Consider the following 25,605-nt stretch of genomic DNA (forward strand, 5'->3'; position numbering starts at 1 on the left):
CACTGGTGTTGGTGCTTTATGATCCTTATTCTTGTAACTCTCCAGTAAGATGTGGATGTGATCATCCACATGTTTTACAGATTAAGAACTGAAGGCAAGGGGACAAGCAGCATATGCAAACAGGTGTGATTACCCAATGTAGACACTAGTGAGTGGGTGCCCAGCTTTGAAATACCAAACTTGAAGTGTCTTACTCATTATAGGTGCTCTGAACTCAAAACCAGAGCTCTGCAGGACCCAGCTCTTCTGCCTCTGTGAATGCCCAGTGTTGGCAAGGCTGAATGATTCAGCATTTAATCCATTCCCAAGTCCGTTGGGATCCAGAAACAAGTCATTTCACTTCTTGCCCCCAGGGAGAGCAGAGTACTGTACTCAGACTTTGCTTAATGCTCTTCTAGAGGAGGACACTGCTTGCAACATCCAGTAGCAGCTGCTGCTTTTTTTAAGAACATAGCTGCAACGATGGTGTCTTTTTTTGGGATTAATTAGTTACATAATAGAATATGTAAATAAGCGTTGCAATAGAAACTAAGATCCCTTTGAGGTATTGTTTCTTCTTGACTACTGGGGCTATTACAGTCTCTACAGTAGCCAGCAGGGAAAATGAAAGACCTGTGTAATTCTCCATACTGGAAAAGCCTGGTTTGAACCCATCTTGCTGCTGGGAAGTGTGCCCTAACTGGCAACCCATAGGCTGCTCTGCAGTGTGGTTGTTTTTGGCCTTTGTAGGAAAAGCAGAGAGCGTGTGAGCTCGCAGACTGCATGATCTGGCATGCCAGGAAGACGGACAGCTCGACTTCCCTCTTGGCATTTCAGTGACAAGCCCAGCCCATTTGCTTGCGCTGGTGTAAAAAGCCACGTAGGTAACGTCCCTCACCTCAGCATCATGACTGGGGAAGGATGAGCGATGGGGTCAGCAGGGATATTTGTGAGGGTGCTGATGGGCTACAAGGTCCAGAAGCCCAGGGCTGTCTCAGGGCTGCCGAGGAGGGGAGATGGCTTGCTCCACTCCTCGCTGTCAGCTGTTCACTCAAACATGCCTCTCCAACAAGAGGGAGGGAAAACAGACAAGCTGGATAAGCCCTTAGCCTATCCCAGCACATGGAAAGCGGCTGGGGTTAATGGAGAAGAGAAGGGACCTGAACAGCAAAAGCTGTTTTGTGCTCATGGTTTATTCTTAGGATAAACAAATCCATTCCCAAGTATTACATGTCTTGCCCCTTACCTTCAAAGGAGGGAAGGGGAGGAGAAGGAACTGGAGTGGAGGTGGTTCAAACAAACAAGTAGGGCTATCAAGGAGGGAGGCAAGGGAAGTAAAGGAAGTAAGGAACAGGCATATGCTCATTCTGCTTTGTTTCAGCAAGTTACCTTGCATCTAGGACCTGTGTGTGGGGGTGGCATGAGTGTCTGCGTGTTCTCACCTGAGGGTCAATGAGAAGAAATACAAATGAACTCTCTTTCATCTCAAGTTAAAGCAATTTCATTTAACTTGCATCTGATCCTTCCTGCAGATTACTTGATGGTAAGGCTGGGAGCCAAGCCTTCCCACAAATGCAAGGCAAATCTGGAGAGAAGCTGAACAGGGATCCTGGGATGCCTTGCCCATTAAGCAGTGTTCCTGCCTCTTTATGCAAGGGAATACCCTCCAGCTCTTTCTTGCAAGGGGACATATTTGTAAAAAAGTTTCTAAATATGTTTGCTTTGCTGCAATTGTGTATCCTGATGTACAAGATCTGTGCTACTCATTGCAAGAATAACTAAAAATCAGTGTTACTAACTTGTAATATGTGGTCATACTTTAAAACTTCACATCCTGGGGTCATCTGGATAAGAGAGGATCTGAAGATATAATAGACAGAAAAAATAAGTTCCCAGTCCTTGGGTTCAGAGAGAATGTTAAAATATGCCTTTTGTGCCTGCCTGAAAAAAAAACTCAGAAGGCAATGAAAAATAACTCTCATCTAATAATTTATTTCAAATCTCCATGTGTGAAAGCCCCTCTGAGTTCTGTGTGTTTGAGTCATTTTTTGAACTCTTTAAGGCTTTTTGGTGAACGGCACAGTGTAAAAGGAAGTTGTACCTATAAAGAAACAGTACAAGTAGGAAAACCAAACTCCATTGTCCTGCCTACTCTTGAAACAGCGTTGGGTATGTAGGGCTGATGCTCAGGAGAAAAGGGACTGCGCAGTGCCAGAAGAGCAGCCTTGAAGCCCTAGTCAGCACAGTGTCATGGTGAGGGCAGTAATTTTACACCTCTCTGGCTTTGCTTTCTCAGAACACAGTTCAATCCGTAAAAGAGACCATCTGCTGTAGGGTCCATTTAAGGCAGCAGAAGGGGTTTAAGGAAGTTCAGTGGTAGAAGGGTAGGGAGAGGGCTGCTCTCCCCATCCAGTTCCTACTGTCCCTTGTCACTGCAGGGCTGCAGTCCCATTGCAGCAGATGGGTGCATGTAATGTGGTCTTTTGGCTGGCAAGTTTCTTGGCCCCTTTCCCTAGAAGAAAGATACTCCATTAATATAGCTAACTAACTATAATTATATAGCATATACACTAATATGTATATGTGTGTATATATACATATATGTAAAACTAATTCTGTTTGAGGTCTTGCTACAACTTGCAACCCAAACAAGTGGGACTTTCATCTGATGGTTGAATGAGAAATGCCATGAGCTGCAGACAGCAGTGTAGCTTACTGCAGGTACTGCTTCCTCTGAGCCGCCACCTCGCTTGAAAGCTATTCTGCTGATGGTGCCATCTTCCAGGTTTATAAACTCATGGTTGCAACCGTTTGGACTCATTAGAGATTGCCAGGCACTTCACTAAGAACAAAGGGAGTTTGGTGTCCTGCCCAAATTCCAACTTGGTAATTATAGAGTGTCATTCTGTATACCGGGAATATTGGTGATTCCTCCTGCCTTAGTCTCCCAGTTATTCAGTGTGCTGCTGTATTACTGACCCATACCTTCCCAGGTGCCATGGCATCCCCCTTGCCACAGGAATTTACCCACTGCTTCCCTCTTTTTCCCTGCGCTGTGAAGCCTGTAAAGTGCTCCAGGACCTGCCTGCATAACAGGCACTGCACAACTGCAGAAGATACCAATGTCGGTAAAACAAGTAGGTGTGTGGGATGGCTGGGGCTAGCCCTGCCATGGGGGAGACGGGTGGGGCTGCAGGAGTCATGGTTAGAAATGTCATGCCCACCTCTCGCTCCCTGAGGTTTCTGCTGGTGCATTAGATGGCAGGGTGCACCGGCAGCGCGGAGGTAAGGTGTGCATCTGCTCTTTGCTCCCCTTGTTTCTCCCGGAGCAGCAATGAGACAGTTGTCTCTGAGGGAGGGGTTCCCCAGTTCAGTGTATTGCTTATCAGCCTCTACCTTGAGGCTGTTGATCTCTATTTACCCACTAAGAGAAGCAATCCTGCTGGGAGCAATACTCCCAGTGAATCTCTCAGCTGTGCACCAATACTGATAGGCCTGCCAGGCAGTCTGGGGAACCACTCCCAGTGCCTATCTGGCTTAGGAAGCCAAAAAGAGCATTTCGTGGCCTTCTGGGCTTGGCCCGTTCCCTTCCACCCCTTTGGCCCATTTATGGAGCCGGCTGTAGAGGGGGAAGCCCTTGTTCTCCCGGTAGATGTAGACGCCCGTGATGGCATTCCACTGGGGGCTTGGTTGGACACCCTCCACTGGGAACTCCTGCACCAGCTCCTTCTCCTCCTTGTCCAGCGCCACAAAGCCAAAGAAGTGCTTCACGTTCTTGGCTGCCAGGATCCTGGAGTGGACCTCGGCTGTGCGGCGGAAGAGCTTGTCCTCATTGGAGCGGTACTGGGCCCAGTAAGCCTCCTGGCGGTAGCTCAGCGGTGAGCAGCAGTGCTTCAGGCACTTGGTGAGGAAAACCAGGACCGCGACGATGCCGATGAGCAACCAGCCGAAGAGCTGAGAGAGAAGAGAGAGGCTGCATTAGGACAGGGCAAGGTGGTCTTATCCACTCCGTGTGGCTTTCTCCCCAGCATGCCTACCTGGGACTCATATCTCAGCCTCCGTGTCACCTCGTCCCTGAACTTGGTGAGGTTTGCCGGCACATCTTTACAGGGGAACCTGGCCAGCACCTCGGCCCCATACTCGGCTGGGAACTTGTCCAGGGAGGATGGCCTGACAAACTCGCTGAGGGCGCAGATGTAAGCCTCCCCGCGCAGCAGTGAGATGACTGACCAGGTGACAGGTGCCACAGCTGCCCGGCCCATGATGGAGCCAAAGAGGAGGAAGGTGGCGGCAGCAGAGAAGTTCTTGGTGCCGCGCTTGTGGCACTCGGCCACCAGGTTCCAGGTGTGGTTGTTCCAGATGACGCCGATGAGGAAGAGGGCCAGGGCTGGGACCCCGATGGCAGCCAGCCCGTAAATGTAGTTGCGGGCAGGGGAGCAGGGGCAGTTGAAGGCGACGACCGAGAAGAGCTCCTCGCTGCCCACCGTGCCCAGGGCTACCAAACCGTTGAAGATCATCACGTCTTTGCTCTTGAAGAACAAGGAGAGGAAGCGGAAGTTCTCAGCGATGAGGGCGGCCATCTCGTCCCGGGGGCAAGAGGAGGCGAGTACTGCAGTGGGGGGCCGTGCTGACCCACCTCCCAGCACTGAGGGACACGCCGATGCGGGGTGAAATAGCCTTGGGCCAGCTGGAGTGCAAAGGCCTGCTCCAGGACCACGCCACCTTCACTGCTGTTCCTTCTTCCCAGCTGGTGTCCCAGCCTCTGGAGCTGATTGCTGATACTAGGGATACATCAAAAAGAGCCGAAGAGGGATTCAGGCTAAGCAACGTGTGAAACCTCAGTCATTTCAGTTTCCCACTAAGCTCTTCAAAAGTGTCTCTGCAGCAAAGATTACCAATGGGACAGTTGTTTCTGCCCCTGTCATTTGCATGTTTGTTGTCTTTCCTTTTCTTTGGCTTTAGTCACCTCCCGCAAAGGTGATTACTGTCAGCGTCACTGCCGGACACTCGATGGTCTCCCAAGCCTGCAATGAAGGAGGATGCCGCGTTACTGGGGAAGCTGGACTGGACCACTGGTGTTGGGATGCGTCCCCAGCCCTGCCACTGACTCACACAGCCCAGGCACGTGCGGCACATGCATGCTGGTGCTGCGCTGCCTTGAAGGTGCTGTGTGTGGCTTTTATCTCCCTCTTTAGACCTGATGAGTTAATATTTAGTAATAGGCAAAGGTACGTCAGGACAAGAGGAAATGGCCTCAAGTTGCGCCAGCGGAGGTTCAGGCTGGATATTAGGAAAAATTTCTTTACTGAGAGAGTGGTGAAACACTGGAATAAGCTGCCCAGGGAAGTGGTGGAGTCACCATCACTGGAGGTGTTCAAGGAATGTGTGGACGAGGCATTGTGGGACATGGTTTAATGGGCATGGTGGTGTTAGTTGATGGTTGGACTTGATGATCTTACAGGTCTTTTCCAACCATAGTGATTCTGTGATTCTGTAAGGCAGCAAGAGGTGCTGTGAGATGCCCCAGAAGGTTTGGGGGCAGAGAGATGCGGTGTGGGAGGACCAGGCAGGAGCATCCTCTATCAACAGGGGCAAGGGGATGCTCAGGGTCTGTTGCTACCAGCAAGAGAAGTTGCTTTTTGAGAAAGCAGAGTTTATCTTGATGACCCAGGATACAAACACCAAATGCTGACAGAGCTAGGTCAGCAATTATGTAGAAGATTTTGCTAGGATTAGGTGTGGCAGGAGGATCTCCTCTCCCACAGTTGGTTGACATAACCATACTCCCTGTCCTGGCCTGCAGTCCTGGCTCAGCCTCTAACTGCTGGCCTGAAATTGGGCGCCTCGACCTTCATACCTCAGTGCCAGAGATGCATTTCACTGCCCTTCACCTGTGCGGCTTCCCCCAGCCCCTTCTCCCAGTACAACACTGGTTGTACTGGGATGCCCACCACACTGACAAGGCTGGGCTGTATGGACTGCAGGCACTCACAACCAAGTAGGAGAAAGCATGTTCCCTGATTTTTTTTTTTTTTTTTTTTTTTTTTTTGAAGGACAGGGAAATAATTGGAGAGTGTATTCATCTGCAGTAATGCCCATTCCCCCATGCCACTTCCAAGCTGCATTTAATTAATTTCTTAGCTGACTTTTTGTCTGCACTGCATCCCCACAGGGTTTCATCTCAGGAAGCCCCAAGTACCTTGCTATCTCTGGGAGCCCTCACCCAGGTGACGAAATCCGCTGACCTCAGGGGAACTGCTGTCACTGGGGTTTGCTGGAGACAGGAAGGACGTGGGCACCGGATTAACTGTCTCCAGCAGCTTGTGCAGCGCTGGCAGCATTGGTACGCGTCCGGGGACTCCCGGGGAGCCCTGACCCACAGCAGGGCTGCCCTGAAATCTGCCCCAATGCTGGCATCTCCCAGCCGGTGTGCACGGAGCAAGGCTTCCCTGGGCCAACCCCAGCTGCAGGGAAAAGGCTACCGGAACATGTGTGCAGAGGAGACAGACACCTTACCGTCTCTTACACAAGGCTTGCTCGTGCACTGTGCATTAAATCACTCCTGCGCTTCGGTTCATTTGCTGCCCCACCAAATCCTGTTTTACCCCCTTCCTCTGTGGGGCAGTGGAGGGGAAAGGGGGCAGAAATTTGGCCTCAGTTCCCTGCTGTGTTTGACCCATGGCAATCCCTTTAAAGTCACGTTGTGATATTGGTGAGTTCAAACACAAGCAGTCCTTAATGTCTTCCTACATCTTCCCAGTTTTCCATATGCAAAACTCCCTCAGCAAAGGGGACACACCCACCAAAAAGTACAGCCACATGACGGGAACCCGGCCCCCAGCTCCAGCTGCTGCGCTTTATGGTGGTACACCACGTTTGCAGCCAGACACTAAACCTGCAAACTTGTTCTGGCACGTGGCGTTCAAAACCCTGTTATTGGGGTTACCAGCAAATAGCCCTGATAAACGGCCCTGTGACTTTCCTGACAGTGCCTGGCAACCAGCAAAGCAAAAATAAGAGGAGCTGGCAAAAGGGAGTATGCCACTTTGGCATGGGGTTACCCTTTCTCTGCTTGGGGGTTATGGTGCCTGTCTGGGAGAGAGAGAGGTGGGTAGGAGGGGAGAGGAAACGTTTTTTGCAGCAGGTAAGTTTTTAGCAGCCTCTGTTAAAATCTTTCCCCAAAACATGCATGAAAGCAAGAAAAGAAATGAAGTCACTTACTTGAAAAGTTGTTGAAACCAGTCCTGGAGCCTTCTCAGCCCCTCGTGTCGTTTTTGCTTCGGCTGCAGGGGGTTCCCGGCAGAGCGCGGGGCTGTGCAGAAGTGGGGATGTGGCTGAGGCCGAGCTGATGGGCGAAGCGAAAGCTGATGAAAACAGTGTTAAGAATTTGGCAGCTTCCTTTTTCAGTCTGCAATGTGCCGTCGGCTTTTGGGAGGAGGGAGGAGGTTGTTCTCAGGCCCTGTTCTTGGGTGGGGCGAAGAGCAGGCGCTTGGCTTCTGCTGGGTGCAAGGCTGAGGTTGTGCCTTTAAAAAGAAAAAAAAAAAAAGGAAGGGAAGGAAAGGCTGAGAATGAGTCACTGGAAAAAGCACATCGTCCTTTTTCAGACCAGCGATGCAGCTGTGCAAAGGCTGGCTGGGACGTCCTTGGGTTTGCCTGGAGGATGGGAGCGATGGGGCGCCTTGCTGGGGTGCACAGGGGAAATGCTGGAGCCCCCCAGCCTGGGGGTTGGAAGCAGCCCCTATGGTCCCCTGGGGATGCAGTTATGCATGGGAGAAGCTCTGGGTCCCACGTGAAGGGGCAGGAACTGCTGCTTTTGTGCATGGGAGCCAGCTGAGCCAGTGGGGAAGACGCCAGCCTGAGTGGGTTTTCGGGAGAAGCAGGAACCCGCCGTCATGAGCTCTGTGGGGCGGCCAGGTTTTGCTTCCTGCGACCGAGCAGAGGGGCTGCTGCATGGGGCAGTGGGGGCTGAGCGGGGCCGGGGGAGCCATGCGTGCAGGGCTGGGTATAGTCCGCAATTTGGCGAGCGCTGTGCATTCCTGCCTGGCTCAGCTTTTCCGCTTACTGCTTCCTCTGCGGAGCAATGCCTGCAAGGCAGCCGAGCGCGCCTCACTTTCTCCTTGTGTCGCTCTCTCCTCTCAGGAGTCTGTCCCTCAGCTCCAGCTCCCGCCTAGCCTGTTGCAGAGGCTGGAGGCCCCCGTCCTCCTTCCCTAGCCTCCTCGTCGCTGTGTCCGGGGTTAAACTCAGCCCTCCCCAGAGGATGTTTCAGCACAGGCAAATCTTCAGCAACACCCGTATTCCCCTCTGCCTGGAGCAAAGCTAAGCTCAGCCCAGCATCAGCAGTTCAGCTGGGATTTTTGGACCGAGTCCTCCTTCTTACCCCCAGATCTGGGGTCCCTGACAGGTTTTTGCAGCTCCCAGAAGTTTGGGTGCGGTGCACCCCTTGGCACTCCCACACCTCCGCGCTCACCTGGGGCTGGCTCCCCTCCCACCCGGTGCCTGCCGGCTTGGCTGGGGGCCCTGGGGCTCGCTCCGTGCTCGGGGTGCTACTGCTCACTGGGCTCAGCGCCGGGACCGCAGCCGGGCTGAAATTTCAGGGGCCGTGTCAGGTTCCCTAACGAGGGGTCTCCTCCTGAAGGCCATGAACAATGTCCCCAAAATCCAGGAAAGCGAGGACACCCTGCCTAGGGCGCAGGGACTCTCTGCGACTGCTGAAATTGCTGCATGGGGGCAGAGCTCTGATCCTAAACATCTAAATTAAAAGTCCAAAAGCTTCTTTTTGCAAATGCACGCTGGTTTTTTGGTATCTTAATGGCTCTGCCATGGAGCCTGCCAGCCCTGCATGCTGGTCACCGTTGTGGGGACTCTGAGTGCACCTTTCTTGGTGAGCCATTAACAGCGCTGAACTGCAAATAATAGGAGTGGAAACACTCTTTATCTTTTAATCCCTTTTGCTTTGTAAATCAGGTTTTGTGCCTATTAATTTCTAGGCAGGTGCCTTAATTAAAGTTTGGGGTGTGAAAATTAATGATAAATCTGTGTCACGCTCCTTTCTCCTGGGAGTCAGCCAGATTCAGCCTGCCCTTGACTACGGGCTTGCTAAGGCTCTCTCACAGCATCTCGGAGAATTTCCTCGTCATTTTGGTCCTTTGTTCTCCTCTTCCCACAGCCTCGGCGGAGTTACACACTGATAATTAAGGTTTATGTAAACGACAGTCACCTCAGTTACCAGCCAGCTGTAATAAGTTGGTTTGAAAAGAACGTGGCAGCAGAAATTTCAAGGGGATGAACATTTCAAAAGGGATGTGGCAGGGGTAAAACTCGTCTGTCAAAAGGGGTTTTCCTTCTGCGTATTAGTAATAAAATCAGGGCCACCACGGAACGCTCTTCCGGGCTGCGATTTCCATAGTGACCTCGAGGCCCTGCATCCTGCCATCCTCAGTTTCTATGGAAATGGGCAGTAACCTGGTATTGCGTAGGGTCAGCGGTGCCTCTCCGGCTTCTCCTCCGAGGGCCAGGACCAGCTTGCCATTGGCCGAGACACGCTGGCAAAATGCCCCCACTCATGTGGCCTCAGCACCCCAGGCTTGGCTGGGGTCCCCCCCAGCCCTTTTCATTGCATTCAAATAAATGCACGCCAACAGCTTTTGTAAATAGCTTTTATAAATCCTTGTGTCTGAGCACAGAGCTTGAACAGTAAGCCTGAATTATTTATTTGGCTCCTTAAACAAACACCCAGGTGGGTTTTTAACATCAGTCTTTGTGTCAGAGAGGCATCCAGGTAAAATTGCAAGAACAAACTGTTCTGCAGCAAATTCGTGGCACCCTCCGTGCTGCTGAGCGATAGCCTCTCTCCTTGTCTAGACACTGCTTCTCTGTGGGCTCCTCGTTGAATAGTACCTGTGACACTGAACCATGCCATTCCCGTCACGTGTAATGCAATATGGGATGCCCCCTCACTAGCCTGTTGCTTGGGTCAAATTTATTTTAAAGCTTTCCTTGGCCTGGAAGCCATGTGTGTCTGTGGGGATGTGGTGTGTGGAGGGGTAATGGGGAGACTTTTGGGGTTTCACAGCTTGGCGTGAGAAAGAGGCACCCCCAGCTTGTTTCCCCACCAGGGGATTTTTAATACTGCCTAAACCCATGTGCGCCGCCCAGGGCTGAGCACGTGGTGAAAGAAAGGAAGTTCTGCACATCTGGTAGTGTCTGTCTTGGCAACCGCCACAACACAAACCTGGTGCTTGATGGTGTGGGACACACGGCACGTCCGTCTGGCTGCCGCATCACGCCCTTCAGCATCGCTGGGGCTTGTCCATCGCGGCCTTGGGTAGCTGCCCCGTTCAGCACAAAACTCATTGCCTGCCTTACTGATGCTGTAATACTGGATGTGGGAGCAGATGGGATCGCACCGGCACTGCTGAGCCCTTTGGGTGCCCCATCCTCCTGCAGCCCCCGTGGTGCTGCCCCTCGCTTCTGGCCAGCTCGGACGCCTGCCTGTCCGCCCTCTCTGCAGCCCCTCTCCCAAAAGCTCGGCTCTGCCTCCGCAAAACCCTGCGCCCCCTCACACCCGGCTGTAGTAGGCAGCTGCCTCCCTTCGGGGCACAGGGGGGTGTGCAGGGGGCTGCCCATCCCCTGCCCAGCCGTTGCCACTGGCGAGGGCAGGCGGGTGGAGGTGCAGCGGGGGCTTGCATCTGTGCCAGCTTTTCAGGGCCGTGTTCATGGTGCCCTGGTCAGTGATGCCCAAGAGCTTCTCAGCAGCTTCCCCCACATCAGCAGGGGCTTTCCTGGGTGGGTGGCAGCAAGTGTCCGCCAGGTCCGTGCTCATGCCCTCAAAGAACTGCTGGATGCAGACCTTGGCAAAGCTCCTGGCGTGCTCCGCACACGTCTCGTCGAACAGCTTGCGCTCGATGTCGATGTAGTGGGACCAGTACCTGCTCTTCAGGAAGGCGGCTTGGGTGAAGCAGGGCCGGAGGGACCTGACCAAGAAAGCCAGCGTGGTCATCAGCAGCACAAAGCACCAGCCCAGAGCCTGCAGGGACAAGGGGGGAACCGGACCCATCACAGGCAGGCAGAGCATGCGCCCAGCACTTCCCACCAGCCGGCAGGAGCCCCATGGGCTTCCAACGAGCCTGGCTACACTTTGGGCTGTTTGACATTTGGCTGCATTTACATTGCAAATGCCAGACCCTACGTACCATGTCAGTGCATCTGGGCTGAAATTGTGCTCAATGCACCCACGTAGGCAGCACCTCTCCGCTTCTCGCTGTGTACAGCATCAGCAGGCAGTGACCGTAAATAACACTGAATAACATAAATAACACAGACCGAATCCTGCACCCAGCCCTCGGTCCTGCCTCTGATACAGCCGTGCCTCACCTTGGTCTAGTGTGTCCTCTGACCTGCAGCTAATGTCGTTCCAGATACTCCCTGGCTTTATGCAGCTGACTAACCCTTTTCTCTAGCTGTTGGACTTAGTAACACCTATCGTGGGTGAGCAGTGGTGACAGGCTCCCTGTTAATGGGGTCTGACAGGAACGGTGAGATGAGGGCAGAGCTAGGCCCGGTCTGTCTTGTTCACCATCAGTCTCAGCTCAGGGTGCCACCGGGCTGTGCAGGCACAGCTCGCGAGGGTGAACCCCACTGTAAATGCAGCCCCCTAAAAGAGCACCTGGGAGGGGGGTATCTAGGTGGCACCTCTTGTTTTGCAGTTCCCAGTGCTTCCCAGCAGATGGTAACTGGGGTCTACCCAGGAAAATCTGCTTTGTGTCTTTGGAGAAGTCCCTGTGCCTCCATTTCTCTTAAACTGGGGATAATAATTCCTGTCTGCCCTAAGGAGGTCAGGGAGAGGAGCTGCTTTTGAACAGGAGTACATGAGTGACCAGAGTGGGTCAGACCATCCTCTCTCCAATGTGGCCAGAAGCAGAGGGCTTGAGAGGATTTAAGCATGGGACAAGCAGTTAGTGGCACTTCTTCATTTGTGGTTCCCTGGGGTGGTTAATAAACACACGCTGGCTGTTTCCATGCAAGCAGCAGAGACAAGTGGCATAGACGGTTGTCAGTCCATCGCTTGCACACGTTATAATAAGCAGCAAGAGCAACTGTGGACAACTGGTGGTTACAGGAGGGGGTGACAGCCCACCAGCCACTAAGTAACACCCACATCAGCCCCTTGTAAACTTGCTCTAAATAAATCTCTGCATACAGCTTGGCTGTGCATCGCTGCCCTGCAGCCCCAGGCTGCCCAGGCAGGAGGGGAGACCAAATTATCAGGGTGACCTGCAGCTTCAGCCTCTGCACCTCACTGGAGGCATAACTCCCCAGAGCTGAGTCTGAACACCTTGTACCCCTGTGAAATCACCAGTCTCTCCTCCTGCAGCCTGATTTCAACAAGGAGATTCCCTCGAAGGAAGAGCTAAGGCTGGCAGTGCCTAACCCTAAACCACCAGCGAGGGCACAGCCATGATGCCTCTTACCTGGGAGATGCAGCGCAGGTACCTGACAGCCACCTCATTGTCAATGAGCTCCTGTCCATCGTAGATCTCTTTGCAGGGGATGCGGGCAAGGACCTGCTTCATCTCCCCTTGGGAGAGACCAGGGTGGCTGGCATTGCCCAGGGTCTCCACAGGCACCGAGGTGCAGAAGGCGCAGGTGATGCACTTGCCGTCCAGCAGCGTCACTGAGACCCAGACCACTGGGGCGATCATGGCCCGCTGAGCCATGGAGCAGAACATGTAGCGCAGGACGGCCGGGTCCTTCCCTCTCTGGCCCCGGGGCCGCCTCCACTCCTCCGCCAGCATGGAGACGTTGTTGTTCAGCACGAAGCCCAGCAGGAACAAGATGAACGGGGGCACCAGGAGGATGCCCAGCCCATAAGCCAGGTTGTAGCGTGGCAGGCAGGGGCAATTGAAATCAAAGGCTGAGTACATTTGGGCACTGGCAAGGGCCATGATCCCACAGATGCCATTCATGAAGGACTCCTGGTTGGACTGGAGGAACTGGAAGACCATCCGAAACTTGTCCATCTTCCCTTAATGTGATTCCTCCCCCCACCGGGGTCCAAGCTGTGGCCTTGGTTTACTTCATTCTTTCAACCTCCCTCTTCAAAGTTGGGCATCAACAACTGTGCAGTTCACTGATTCATTTATGCGCTCTTACAGCCCCAGTATTTAAAGCAGAAAATTAAAACAATTTTTTCTGCTGATTTTGCTGCTTGCAAAGCTTCAGAGTTTGCTTCCTCCTGCTCTTCCTTGGGTCTGTGGGACCTGGGTTGTTTCTGGTTTGCTAAACCTCACCTCATTCTTCTCCACATCCTCATTTCTGCAGTCTCCCAGTCACCGGTCCCCTTGGCTGGAGGGTGCAGGTATTACCATGGCTGTGTCCTCCCCAGAGCAATCTGTGTCCTGGGCAGAAAGGGGAGTTGGCTGATCTGCCTCTGTGAACCTGTTTGCAAATGCAGGAGGTGGTGCTCCTCCCAGGGCCAAACGGGACACCCCACCTCTGCGGTGCCAGCACACAGGAAAAAGCGGGCACCAGCGCTTCCCCCCTCCCTCCACGTCTGCATTGTGCCAGCAGCATCTAATGGAAGTGCCTCACAGGTCTGCCAGCCCCCTGGTCTGTACCTGCTTCTGCTTCACTGGGAAATGCCTTTTCTCTGTTTTATTCTGCAGAGGGAAAGGAAAAGAAGAGGAAAGGCAGAGGAAGGAAGGGTAAAGCTCTCAGTGCCCTGGGATGTTGTGTCTGTACTGCCAAAGTCTGTTATTCACTCCACTCCATCCTACAAATGTCCGCCTTTCAGCCAGACTTACAAGATGACACTTGTAGCTACTTGGTTTTCACAGCCTGTGCCCTCGGGGCTTGCTAAAATATCCTTCAAACCCTGGCTGGCATAGTCTGGTGACATCCAGAGGCACATAGTGCTTTTCCTGGCTTTAGGGCTGGAGAAAAACAGGCAGAGAAAGGAGAGAGGGACACAGAGGACGCACCCTGCTCCGCAGGTGGGTCCTGCTGAAAGCATCTGAGCCCTGGGTGCCTCTGCTTTCCCAGGACATGCTCCCTGCCCAGCAGAGCTCTGAGATTCAGGTTTTTCTTCTTTTCACCCACTTTCAGTGAGTATTTCTGAAGGGCTTGAGTGCACTTTGCTCTGAATGGCAGCGATGGAAGCTGAACGATTTTCTTGCAGCCCCCTCTTGTGGGTATGATCCCAGCCCCTTGATAAATTTGGGATGTGCAGGAATAGGTAGTATAAGGAGGATGTGTAAATCCTGCCAGTGACCTCCCTGGCCCAAGGGCAGCCTCTGTCTCCCGAGGGACCGTGTTTCCCAGCGGTACCAGGTCTGTGCAGAAGGGATGTGCAGGACCCTTCGGGCCCCTCCGGCCAGCAGGTACCAGCAGCCCCTGGTGCTGAGGGTGCAGTGGAGCTGCCACCCCTCTGAAGATCACTCGAATCCTGCCAGGAAGGGCAGAGTAAGGGCTACCTGAGCCAGCAATGCACATCCATTTAGCAGGAGGGGCTGGAGCTGGGATTTGGCCATATGCCTTGACCTGAGGCTAAGGTGCCTAAGGGCATGTTTCCCATGCAACCAGTGCATGGTGCAGGGAGGACTGAGCTAGCCAGGTGCTGGGCTAGCTGGTCTGTACAGCACGGGATTGCTGGCAGTTTAGCCATGCCACTTTACCTGGGCTTATTAACTCAGTAGCAACACCAGGTGATCTGGACACAAGCGGACCTGAATACCTGCATTGCCCTCCCTGCTCTTTGTGTACCAGGAGCCGCCCGGGCAGAGCCAGCTCAGGTCTGTGGTGGACATGTCCCACGTGTTGATACTGGGATGCAAAACTTCCCCATCACTTTCATCCCTCTTCCCTTTCAGAAGGGCATGGCTCAGTTCAGCTCGTTGCTGTCAGCTCTGCAGACCTGAGGGCTTTCCAGTGCAGAGATGCTGTGCACATTTGCCCGCACAGAGCCGATCAGACAGGCTCCTCCCCAACCTGCCAGCACTGAGACAAACACTAATGAGATGTGATAGCTACAGTTGGGCCAGGCTTAGCTCCTATAGCACTAACCTAAAAGAAGTGGATTGTTGTATTGGGTCTGGCTGAGAAGGAGTTTATTTTTCCTTTAGCAGCCTTCATATTGCTGTGCTTTGTATTGGTAGCTAGAAAGGTGTTGACAACACTCCAGCGTTTTGCCTATTGCTGAGCAGTGCTCACACAGCATCAAGGCTGTGTCTCCAACATTTCCCCCTCACCAGCAGGCTGGGGGTGGGCAAGATCTTGGGAGGAGACATAGCCAGAACAGCTGACCCAAACTGACCAAAGGGATATTCCATACCATATGACATCTGCTCAGCAATAAAAGCTAAGAGAAGAAGAAAGGGGGGGCATTCATTATTTATGTTTGTCTTCCGGAGCAACCGCTAGGCGTACTGCATCCCTGCTTCCTGGGAAGTGGCTGGACATTGTCTACTGATGGGAAGTAGAGAATAAATCTTTTGTTTTCTTTTGCTTCCATGCGCAGCCTTTGCTTTTGCTGTATTAAACTGCCTTTATCTTGACCCATGAGTTTTTTTCTTATTTTCTCCCCCAGTGTCCTGCTGAGGAGGGGGGTGATAGAGTGGCTTGGTGGCACCTGGCATCCAACCAAGGTCAACCCACCACAATTGTGCTGTTGGTGCTCTCCTGCATTTCTATTCCGAGTTCACAAAGCAGCTTTGATGCACTAGGTTGCTCGCTCAAGCTGGCCAAAATATGGGGGAATATTAGGACTACAAGTGGCTGTAAAACAGATGGTTGCAATATTGACTACCTGCAAGGTGTTCAGACCCTCCAGTCCAGGCACCACCTGTGCTGTTGACATGAGTACTGAGATACATCTGGCTGTCTGGGCACTAGTGTGGCTGCATTGGTGGCTGTGAGACATGTCACCAAGGCAAGCTGTACATAGGTGGGCGGCACGCAGGGGATACTTTTCCCCAAGGTTTTGCAGTGCGTCAGTACAGAGGTAGGAAGCCAAACCAGGTGTTTTGACCATTAGTCAGCGCTGCAGTTTCTGACGTCTCCCCCCACACCAGCCCTGGGGCTCAGTTGGTAATGCCAAGTTCACCCTGAGATGCCACCACAGAGGTGAACACAAAGCGCATGGGTAATACCTGGTCAGTCTTAGCTCTGCCTGCTGTGGAGAGGTTAATTGCATGATCTCATCAAATGGGAAGAGATTTGGCTGCATGAATATAGATGAGGCTTATTGTATTGCTAGCTAAGAGCTCAGGCTGGCTTCCCTGTTCACCTGGTGAGTGGCTTTTTGAAGGGCAGTTCACATCAAAGCCTGCATGAATCAACCTTGTAAAAAGCAGAGAGCTTTTTGATCTCCAGGAAAACTCTGCCTTTCATTAAACATGAATGAGGGGTCTGAGCCTGCTTGGGGTACAGCACTGGCAGTTCTCATTGAAGCCAACAATAAGTCAGTGGGATTCAAAACAGAGCCCATAGAAGTCGATGCCTGGGTCTGTCTTTCTGTGTTGACTTGTTGGGGAGGACCTTGTTTTCATGAGCTTGCCAACAGAAAGTTCACTCCAACCAATTTGCAAGAGAAGGCAGAGCTGGTGCTTCCTCCCATGATCCAACCTGTTTGTGCTTTGGAAACTGGGTCCTGGGAGAGATGGTACATGCCCAAGTCCCTCCCAGTGTGGGGTCCTGCACCTGAACGCCAAGACAAACACCAAGCCAGGGAGTCAGGGAGGGCTTTGTGTATCCCACTCAGTGTAGGATATAGAGAGGAGACGGTCACAATTCCCATCAGGAGAGTTTGGCAAGAGATTGGGGAAGTTGGCTTTGCAGTCAGCCCTGCTGTTTCAGGGGCTTTTGGCAGGTGAGGATCCCTGAGCACATCAGACATGTCTGTAGGTCAGCCCTGAGAGACAGAGAGCTGCTAAAGTTTGTGAACGACCCTCTCTGCTCCCGCTTCCACAGGAGGGTATACACCCCTAGCAGAGCTGGTGGGAAGGGACCTCTGGAGATTGCTTGGTCCACACTCCCAGCTCAAAGCACGCTCAGGGACACGTCTAATAGGGTTGTGAATATCTCCATGGAGGGAGGTGCCACAATCTCTCTGGGCAGCCTGTTCCATCAAACTCAAAGTAAATAAGTGTTTTCTTCTGTTTAAATGGAATTTCCTGCATTTTGGGTTTGTGCCTGTTGCCTCTTGTCATGGGGTGCCAGATACCATTTTCCGCAATGGAGAAGAGTTCTCTGGCTTCAAAGGGGAACACAGCACGGGACTCATGGAGGCTGGGAGGGATGAACACCCACAGCCCTGTCCAACTGGAGCTACTCTGTGACCAGGCTGACTCTCCCAGCAGTGTGTGAGCCTTTGTAGACCTGCAAAAGTCTATGGCAGTGCTCTTAAATCCTCTGGTTTTCTTCCTCCCGATACAGATAACAAAGCTGTTCCTCTTCCCCTTTTTTGAATTTTGTATTTTCTGGCCACTCTGGGATGACTTAAAACCTGAGAACATGGAAAGCAGCATGCAAAGCGGAGCTGCGGACCTCTGCTCTGAGCTGGTTAGGGAAACAGCTGATTTGACTAGCATGGAGTGGTAACTCCGAACCGAGTCTCAGCCTGAGATTTGTGATCTTGTGTCTGATAAAAGTAAACCAGAGACAAAATTCAAAGTGCAGTACTGATTTCAAAAGAGAGCTCAGAAGCTCCCTGGACCTAAAGAGCTCCTGGGAAGACCACTGTCTTATTCCCAACCAGCACGGGCCACAGCTGGCTTTGTGCCCTCCCTGAGCCCATCCAGGGGAGATCAGAGATTCAGCCTGAACTGATTTTGCTATGCAAATATGAAAAGCTCTGCAGCCCATCCCTCTGCATCCCGCAGCTCCTGGCTGGGCCTCAGCTGGCAGAGGGGTGCAGCTGCCCACGGGTGGGCCATGGAGTTATTTGGCCTCCCTGTGTTTTGCCAAGCATCTCCTCCCTCCCTGACCCCGTGCACACAAGCATCCTGGGGAGCAGATGACCCACCTCCCAGCAGCTCGACAAGTTAATTTGGGGGATTAATACATGTTTTCCATTCGACCCCTCGTTTTGGATTTAGTCACAAGGTGGTGGCAGGTTTCTTTGCCCCTTTCCCACCCTCTTCTTTCCTCCTGGAGGCTCTGCTTGCCCCATCTATCCATGCACAGCCAAGGAGACATTTCTTCTTCACCCCCCCCCCCCCCCCCATCCCCTCCACCTTGCACCCCCCACTCCCAGGGACAAAGCGGGCATCAGTGTGAGCCTCAGCCTGGAGGAATATATGTGTCTGTACTGGGTTAGTTTGCAGTGAAGAGTTTAATGCATCCAAGCAGCAATACTGGGCAGAAGTATCAGTCAGACTGGCACCACGGTTGGCACCATCTACAACAGGGGCTGCAAAAAGGCAGGTAAGAAAGTAATTAGCATTAGAGGCTAAGGTTACATTCAAACAGTTTTGAAACTAAGGATGGAAATGCCCAACTAGGTGAAGCAAGGATGAGCCTCTGGACTGATCGGTTTGTACTGAAATCTAGCAGGAGAGTGTTTAAAATCTGTGTTCAGACTTCTTCTCTGGCAGAGTCAGTGTATCCTTTCCATGGCCCAATACCAGTGCTTAGAGCAGCCACCTGAACCCCAGCACAGTCCTGTGGCTCTGGATATGTTAAGCAAAGCCTCCATTTCCTTTTCCTTCTGCAAATCCAACCCAATCCAGAGACACTTATCCAGAGATATCTTCAATTAAATTTTTGATGCTCCACGAATTTCAGTGTGTTCCCGTATTTTGTTTCGAAAACGCATGGAAGTATTGACGGGTTGTTAGAGGGAGGCTGAACAGTTCGGCAGCTGGGCTGGGGGCAGCTCAGCAGATGGGAAGACGTAGGAGGTGGTTTTCTCTTTTTGAGTAAACATGTTGGTGTGGTACTAAAAGAGTTGCCAGTTAAATAATTTCAGTGTCAGCACTGGTAACGCTCTGAACCAGGTTTCACTGAACCGGGCAGGAGCTCCTCACACCTCTGTGAAGCTGCCGCTGCAGTCGGTTTGCACATGCAGCCAGATGTTGCTGCCTTGGTTAAACCCTTCCTCAAGCCAGAAGGGTTTTATCACAGCTGTAAGGAGCCGCAAACTCTTTAATATGACAAAAGTGCTACGCCGAGCCGTTGGTTGAGAAATGTCATTAACAGTGACTGAGTCTGGCACCTTTGGATCTTCAGAGCTGGCTTATTTTGGAGGTTTTACTAGGCACGACCTGGAGCAGAGCCTTTGAGGTTGAGGTTTTGGAGGAAGATGTGAGCACCACTGTCATCTACCCGCTGGTCCTTGCTTTGTGCAGAGGTATGGCAGTGCCCCTTCGGTGTCTGCATGACAAAGCCCCCTTCACACGTCAGTGTGCTGGGGGAATTTGGACTGGGTACCAGGGCTGTCTGCCCAGGGCAGAGAGGATCTGTCTTGCACTAAGGGATGCTTCTGGGCCACCTGGCTGACATCCAGGGGAGGTTTCTCATAGTACCACATTTTCAGAAGTTTATTCACCTGGTCCTGGTCTGTGATGCCCTGGAGAAGATCTTCCTCTCCTTCAACCCCCTCTCCTTTCCTAGGCAAGCTGAAGCTGTGCAGTTTGATCTCTTGCCGCATGCTTTCAAAGAAGTGGAGGATGCATTTGTGAGCAAAGAGCTGGCTGTGCTCACAGCAGGTTTCCTCAAAAATCTTTTGCTCGATGTCAATGTAGTTGCTCCAGTGACGTGCCTGCAGGAGGGTGGCCTGGTTGAAGCAAGGTCTGAGCCAGCGGGCGAGGAAAGCTGCTATGATAAGGATCAACAAAATGCTCCAGCCCAGTGCCTGGGTGATAAGAAATAAGCAGTGGAACAGGAGCAAGACAGGCACAAGGACAGGCATGAGCTGTTTGCCTGTATGTCTGAGACAGGGAATTTGTGCAGCTGGAGGGGAGATGTGGCATATCTGGACTCCCATCCTTGATTTATCCCTGAAGTCCAGCACCCCCAAACTGCACTCAGAGGGTTGGCGTAATCTCCTCCCAGTGCATATAGGACATTTATCTGTGCATCAGTAGTTCAGTAGGGTAACTGTTTGCAAAGTTAGCCTGGAGCAGCCAGGCATTTGCTTTGAGCACAGGAGTGCCCCAGGGGAAGGGGACTTCAGTGCTCTCCGGTTGGCACTCACTTATCTCCAGTGACCGTTCATCTGCCACCTACACCGGCTCCAGGGCCCAGGAGTCTCAGCAGCAGGGTGAAGACAGCCCAGACTACACGCACCTTCCTTGGGTAAGAAGGAAGGGCTTGTTTTCAATGCCCTCCCACCCTCATCCCTGACCTGGCACTCCTGTACCAAGAGCAGGGGCTGGCCCAGGACTTCCTTCCCCACCATGTCCTGTTCTCCTATCATTCCTGAGCAAGCTGCTTTTGTCTGTCTCAGCTTGCACTGTCCTTAAAACAGCAGGTCCTATCTGTGAGGTTTGTGGTTAGAAAGGTGTTCCGACATGGAACAGACAGGGCCTTAGGAGACCCCCATTTTCCTTGCAACCTGCTTTTTATTATCTGGATTTAGAAGTTGCTGGTTCTTCTAGAAACAAAGTTCTGTTAATTAAAATGTCCGTTATTTCCTTCCTTTTCCCTACCCAAGTGGCTCTGGAGATTATCACTGGGGGTGGCAACATTTTGGGACATAAAGAAGCAAAGAGCAGTCTTGCTCCCAGGCTGACTGTGGTGAAGCTATGCTGAATCATGGGAGAGCAAGAGCAGATGATGCCTGCCCTGCACACCTCACCGACACGGGTGACTCTGCCAGCAGTGACCTACCTGGGACCAGCAGCGCAGGTACCTGGACACTGCCTTGCGGGACGTGTTGTTCCTCATGAGCTCGTCGTCCTTGCAGGGCACCTTGGCCAGCAGCTGTTGCACCTGCACTGGGCTGGCATTGGGGAAGCCCACAAACTTCTCGGGATCCACAGAGCCGCTGAAAGCGCAGATCAGGCATTTGCCATCCAGGAGAGTGACTATGATCCAGATGACAGGGGCAACCATGGCTCGCTCTATGATGGAGGAACACATGTACCTGGGGCAGGAGAGAGACAAGTGAGTGGGTAAATGCTGGGAGCTTTGTCCTCATCCAGACTCTTGAGGGACACAGGCTGCCCTATGCCGAACAGCCCTCCTGGAGCCAGGGAGCTCTCTCCCAGGACTATCCCCAGCATTGCTCCAGCTAATGTCTTCTCTGCTCTGGGATCTCTTTGTTGGTGCTGCCTCCCAGTGAGATCTGTGCCAGTGCTCTGCATGCTGCCTGCATTCGATGCGGTGCACGGTTGTCTCATTATGTGCTTGCCTTGACTGTATGCTTATATCTCCCATGCACAAATCCTTGTCAGCTCTCCCTTGCTGTCTTCATTCTTTCTTTCTTTCCTCATCAGCTCAGTTTCTTCCTAGAAAATCCGTTTTCTCGGCAGCCTTTCTTGCCCTACTCTGTGCCCCACTCTGTGCCAACCTGCATTGGGTAAAACTTCGTATTTAACAGATTGAATGTTATTCTCTTCTCCCTTCCACCAGTGGAAGTCAGTAAAAACTCAGCTGAAGGGAGGGAAACCTCAAGGCTATTGATAAAGAATAACTGTGATGGAAATGCCACTCTTTCTGCACGTTTAAGTGGAAATGCCTCATGTTTTTGCACGTGTAAGCCCCAGGAGAAACTCTGCGTGTGCACGACAGGGCAGGCAGCTACACAGTTTCCCAGGGTGGCAGCATAAATCCAGCCCTTGGTGTCGAGGTGCTCCTGCCCTCCTTTGCTGGGATGGGGTGAGGCTCTGCCTTCGTTTCTGCTGTTGTAAATGCATTTACCATGCTCCTGCCCCTCCAGGCTCATGGGGAAAGGTCTCGGGAGCTAAGCTTAGAAGAAAATTGATTACCAGGAGGATCAAAGCTATGATAGCTAAGCGGGAGGTGAAAGGAGGGATGCCACTCCTGGTGCAAACCCCACCTGATGACAGCTAGGTCCTTCTTTCTGCGCCCCTGCGGTCGCCTCCACTCCTCCAGCATCACCACGGACTGTCTGTTGAGGATGAGGCCGCAGAGGAAGAGGGCGACAGGGGGTACAAACATGATCCCCAAGCCGTATGCCATGTTGTACTGGGGCAGACAGGGGCAGCTGAAGTCAAAGCAGGTATACATCTTTACGCTAGCCAGGGCTAATATCCCACAGATTCCATTCATTGCAGACTCCGAGTTGGACTGGAAGTACTGGAAGATCATCCGGAAACGGTCCATCGTGTTCTTTTGGCCAGGAGTGCTCCTCCTGGGAAATCCCTGGGCTGCCCGGCACAGCCCGTCTCCCTTTGCCCCTGCTTCTGCTGCTGCGGGGTGGGGAAACGCAGCTCAGCCTGCAGTCGGTCGGGGCAGGAAGATGGGGATGGAAGACCGCTGCTGTGGCAGGGGGAAAACCCTGTGCTGGGGCTTCCCCAGTGGCACACAGCTTTCACAGGTCTGTGTCTCACCCAGTGCTTATCTTCTGGGGCAGTTGGTAGCTTTTCTAGGTGAGCAGATGGATACAGTCTCTGGCAGCTGTTTCTTCCACCCCATTTTTCATTTTCAGGTCTGTCCCACGTGCCAACCAGCGACAGCCTCCGGTAGTGCTGGGTCCCTCCCTCCTGGAGATGCTAACACTCAGTGGAGATCTCTTGGTGGATGCCTGTGAGCTGCCCTCTCCACTGATTGAGGGCTGTTGAGCGATTCATCGGCTGGGAGAAACCAGGTGAGTCAAATGAGCTCATCTGTGTTACTGCTGCCACCCCGTTTCTTTTCGGTGAAGCAGGTTCCCAGCCCCGAGCAGGGCAGGGGGAAGGCGGAGAGCACACTCCTGGCTCTGAGCACGCCACATCACCGTGAACTCAGATTTCCCTATGAAAATGGGCTGAAAGGACCAACCCTTCAGGAGGCTGTGAGAATTGATAGCTTTCAAAGACTGGAATGGCACTTCGGGGTAAAGGCTGCTCTCGGCTACTCATCATACACATAGTGTGACATTTGTACCATACCTACATCCATGTCCAAGACCCTTGCGCTGGGGCTCCTTCTTGCTCCCTGTCAGAGGGCATGGTTCAATCAGAGCAGCTGGCTCATTTGTTCCATGAGACTGGATTATCATCTTCTGTCCATTTTAAATATCCCAGAGGCAATTCCTGCTTTCCTCTCAAAAGTTTATTTTACAGATAAATACAGCTTATTGCCACACAAGGAAGCTTATTTTTTTTCTGACGTATTCAACATCATTTTCCTCTCCCCAGCGTTCATCTGAAAACATTTTCAGATTTCTTCTCAGCTCAGGTTTCCACACGTGTTCATGAAAGGGGAAAAAAAAGGGTGGTACATTTACCTATTTTGTTAAAAAAGAGAGGAACCACCTCCACCGAAGTACATTTGCTGCCAGCACTGAGGTTTCTGCCCACGCTGGCTCCCATTGCAGGGCTAGTTGCCTTGATGGGATTGCACTGAAAGGGAGGAGCAGGGAGGGGTACCTATAGCTGCTCACAGGCACACACAGCGGGTGTGTGACACACGCTGACTCACAGGGCCACAATGCCATTTCCTCTGATCTAAACAGCAACTTGGACAATTACTTTAACGAAATGCAATTGCACCAACCATAATATTTGTGTTCTCCTTTACCTGCGAGTGAAAACAACCGTTAATGTTCATCCATCAGCAATAAAAACGTGTGGCTAATCAGCTAATGTTTCCATTTTGCCATTGTAGGACATCAGAACCCCTCCATTTTGCTATTACAGGGCATCAGGACCCCTGGCTGAATGCCACAGGTGACTTTTAGCAAAGGTGCAGCCTGTCTCAGTTCCCAACTGCTTTAACGCTCATTGGGTTTCTCATTTAGCGGCTTGCATTTATGTGCTGACTCGGGTTCAGGAAGTGTTGTGCACTTTGTAGAACAATTACTTTAGAGAAATCATTTTGCCTTTCCAGCTCTCCTGGGCAAAAACATAGTAAAAGCTAAATAGATCCTCACAGCTCAGGAAAGTAAGATGTAAAAAGAGTAGGAAGCATCCTCTGGACAGCACAAGCTACAAAGGGAATTTTACTTCTCCCAAATGCAATTGCCTGGCCTGGATGTTAGAGGTCTGTAAAGGATGCCTCAGGGTAATTACCCTTCTCTGGACACGCTCCAGCACCTCAATGTCCTTCTTGTAGTGAGGGGCCCAAAACTGAACACAGGATTCAAGGTGTGGCCTCACCAGCACCGGGTACAGGGGCACGATCACCTCCCTGCTCCTGCTGGCCACGCTATTCCTGATACAGGCCAGGATGCCGTTAGCCTTCTTGGCCACCTGGGCACACTGCTGACTCATATTCAGTCAATCAACACCCCCAGGTCCTTTTCTGTGGGGCAGCTTTCCAGCCACTCGTCCCCAAGCCTGTAGCGCTGCATGGGGTTGTTGTGACCCAAGTGCAGGACCCGGCACTTGGCCTTGTTGAACCTCATACAATTGGCCTCGGCCCATCGATCCAGCCTGTCCAGATCCCTCCTTAGAGCCTTCCTACCCTCGATCAGATCAACACTCCCACCCAACTTGGTGTCATCTGCAAACTTACTGAGGGAGCACTCAATCCCCTCATCTAGATCATCGATAAATATATTAAACAAGATTGGTCCCAAAACTGAGCCCTGGGGAACACGGCTTGTGTCTGGCTGCCAACTGGATTTAACTCCATTCACAAGTCTCTGGGCTCAGCCATCCAGCCAGTTTTTTACCTGACAAAGTATACACCCGCCCAAGCCATGAGCCACCAGTCTCTCCAGGAGAATGCTGTGGGAAACAGTGTCGAAGGCTTTACTGAAGTCCAGGCAGACAACATCGACAGCCTTTCCCTCATCCACCAGGCGGGTCACCTGGTCATAGAAGGAGATCAGGTTGGTCAAGCAGGACCTGCCTTTCATGAACCCGTGCTGGCTGGGCCTGATCCCTTGGTTGTCCTGCACGTGCTCTGTGAGCACCCTCAAGATGAACCTCTCCATAATCTTCCCCGGCACCGAGGTCAGGCTGACAGGCCTGTAGTTCCCCGGATCCTCCTTCCGGCCCTTCTTGTAGATGGGTGTCACATTGGCAAGCCTCCAGTCGTCTGGGACCTCCCCTGTCAACCAGGACTGTTGATAAATGATGGAGAGTGCCTTGGCAAGCTCCTCCGCCAGCTCCCTCAGCACCCTTGGGTGGATGCCATCAGGCCCCGTAGACTTGTGAGTGTCCAGGTGGCATAGCAGGTCATTAACTGCTTCCTCCTGGATCATGGGGAGTTTATTTTGCTCTCCATTCTTGTCTTCCAGCTCAGGGAGCTGAATAACCTGGGGATACCTGGTGTGGCTATTAAAGACTGAGGCAAAGGCGGCATTAAATACCTCAGCCTTTTCCTCATCCTTGGTGACTGTTTCCCCCCGCATCCAATAAAAGATGGAGATTCTCCTTGGCTCTCTTTTTGTTGTTAATATATTTGTAAAACCATTTTTTGTTATGCCTTACAACAGTGGCAAGATTGAGCTCTAGCTGGGCATTTGCCTTTCTAATTCCCTCTCTGCATGACCTAACGAGATCCTTGTACTCTTCT

At 52.2% G+C, this 25,605-nt stretch overlaps 3 protein-coding genes across 3 annotated transcripts; all 3 read right to left on the reverse strand.

Moving 5' to 3' along the window:
* Nucleotides 1-3,516: 3,516 nt before the first annotated feature.
* On the reverse strand, nt 3,517-4,559 carry CALHM2 (calcium homeostasis modulator family member 2). Its single transcript, XM_009807219.2, has 2 exons — nt 4,017-4,559; nt 3,517-3,933 (listed from the first exon to the last, which is right to left on the reverse strand). Exons 1-2 carry the CDS (start codon nt 4,557-4,559, stop codon nt 3,517-3,519), a joined length of 960 nt encoding a protein of 319 aa, XP_009805521.1.
* A 5,978-nt stretch (nt 4,560-10,537) lies between these two features.
* CALHM1 (calcium homeostasis modulator 1) lies at nt 10,538-12,998 on the reverse strand. The gene is made up of 2 exons (XM_009807221.2): nt 12,450-12,998; nt 10,538-11,005 (listed from the first exon to the last, which is right to left on the reverse strand). The coding sequence occupies exons 1-2, from the start codon at nt 12,996-12,998 to the stop codon at nt 10,538-10,540; spliced, it is 1,017 nt and encodes a 338-aa protein (XP_009805523.2).
* Nucleotides 12,999-19,366: 6,368 nt separating this feature from the next.
* CALHM3 (calcium homeostasis modulator 3) lies at nt 19,367-22,263 on the reverse strand. The gene is made up of 3 exons (XM_009820909.2): nt 21,977-22,263; nt 20,806-21,061; nt 19,367-19,828 (listed from the first exon to the last, which is right to left on the reverse strand). The coding sequence occupies exons 1-3, from the start codon at nt 22,261-22,263 to the stop codon at nt 19,367-19,369; spliced, it is 1,005 nt and encodes a 334-aa protein (XP_009819211.1).
* Between the last annotated feature and the right edge of the window lie 3,342 nt (nt 22,264-25,605).

Source organism: Gavia stellata, chromosome 9 (genome assembly GCF_030936135.1).
Source record: "Gavia stellata isolate bGavSte3 chromosome 9, bGavSte3.hap2, whole genome shotgun sequence".
Taxonomy (NCBI): Eukaryota; Metazoa; Chordata; class Aves; order Gaviiformes; family Gaviidae; genus Gavia; species Gavia stellata.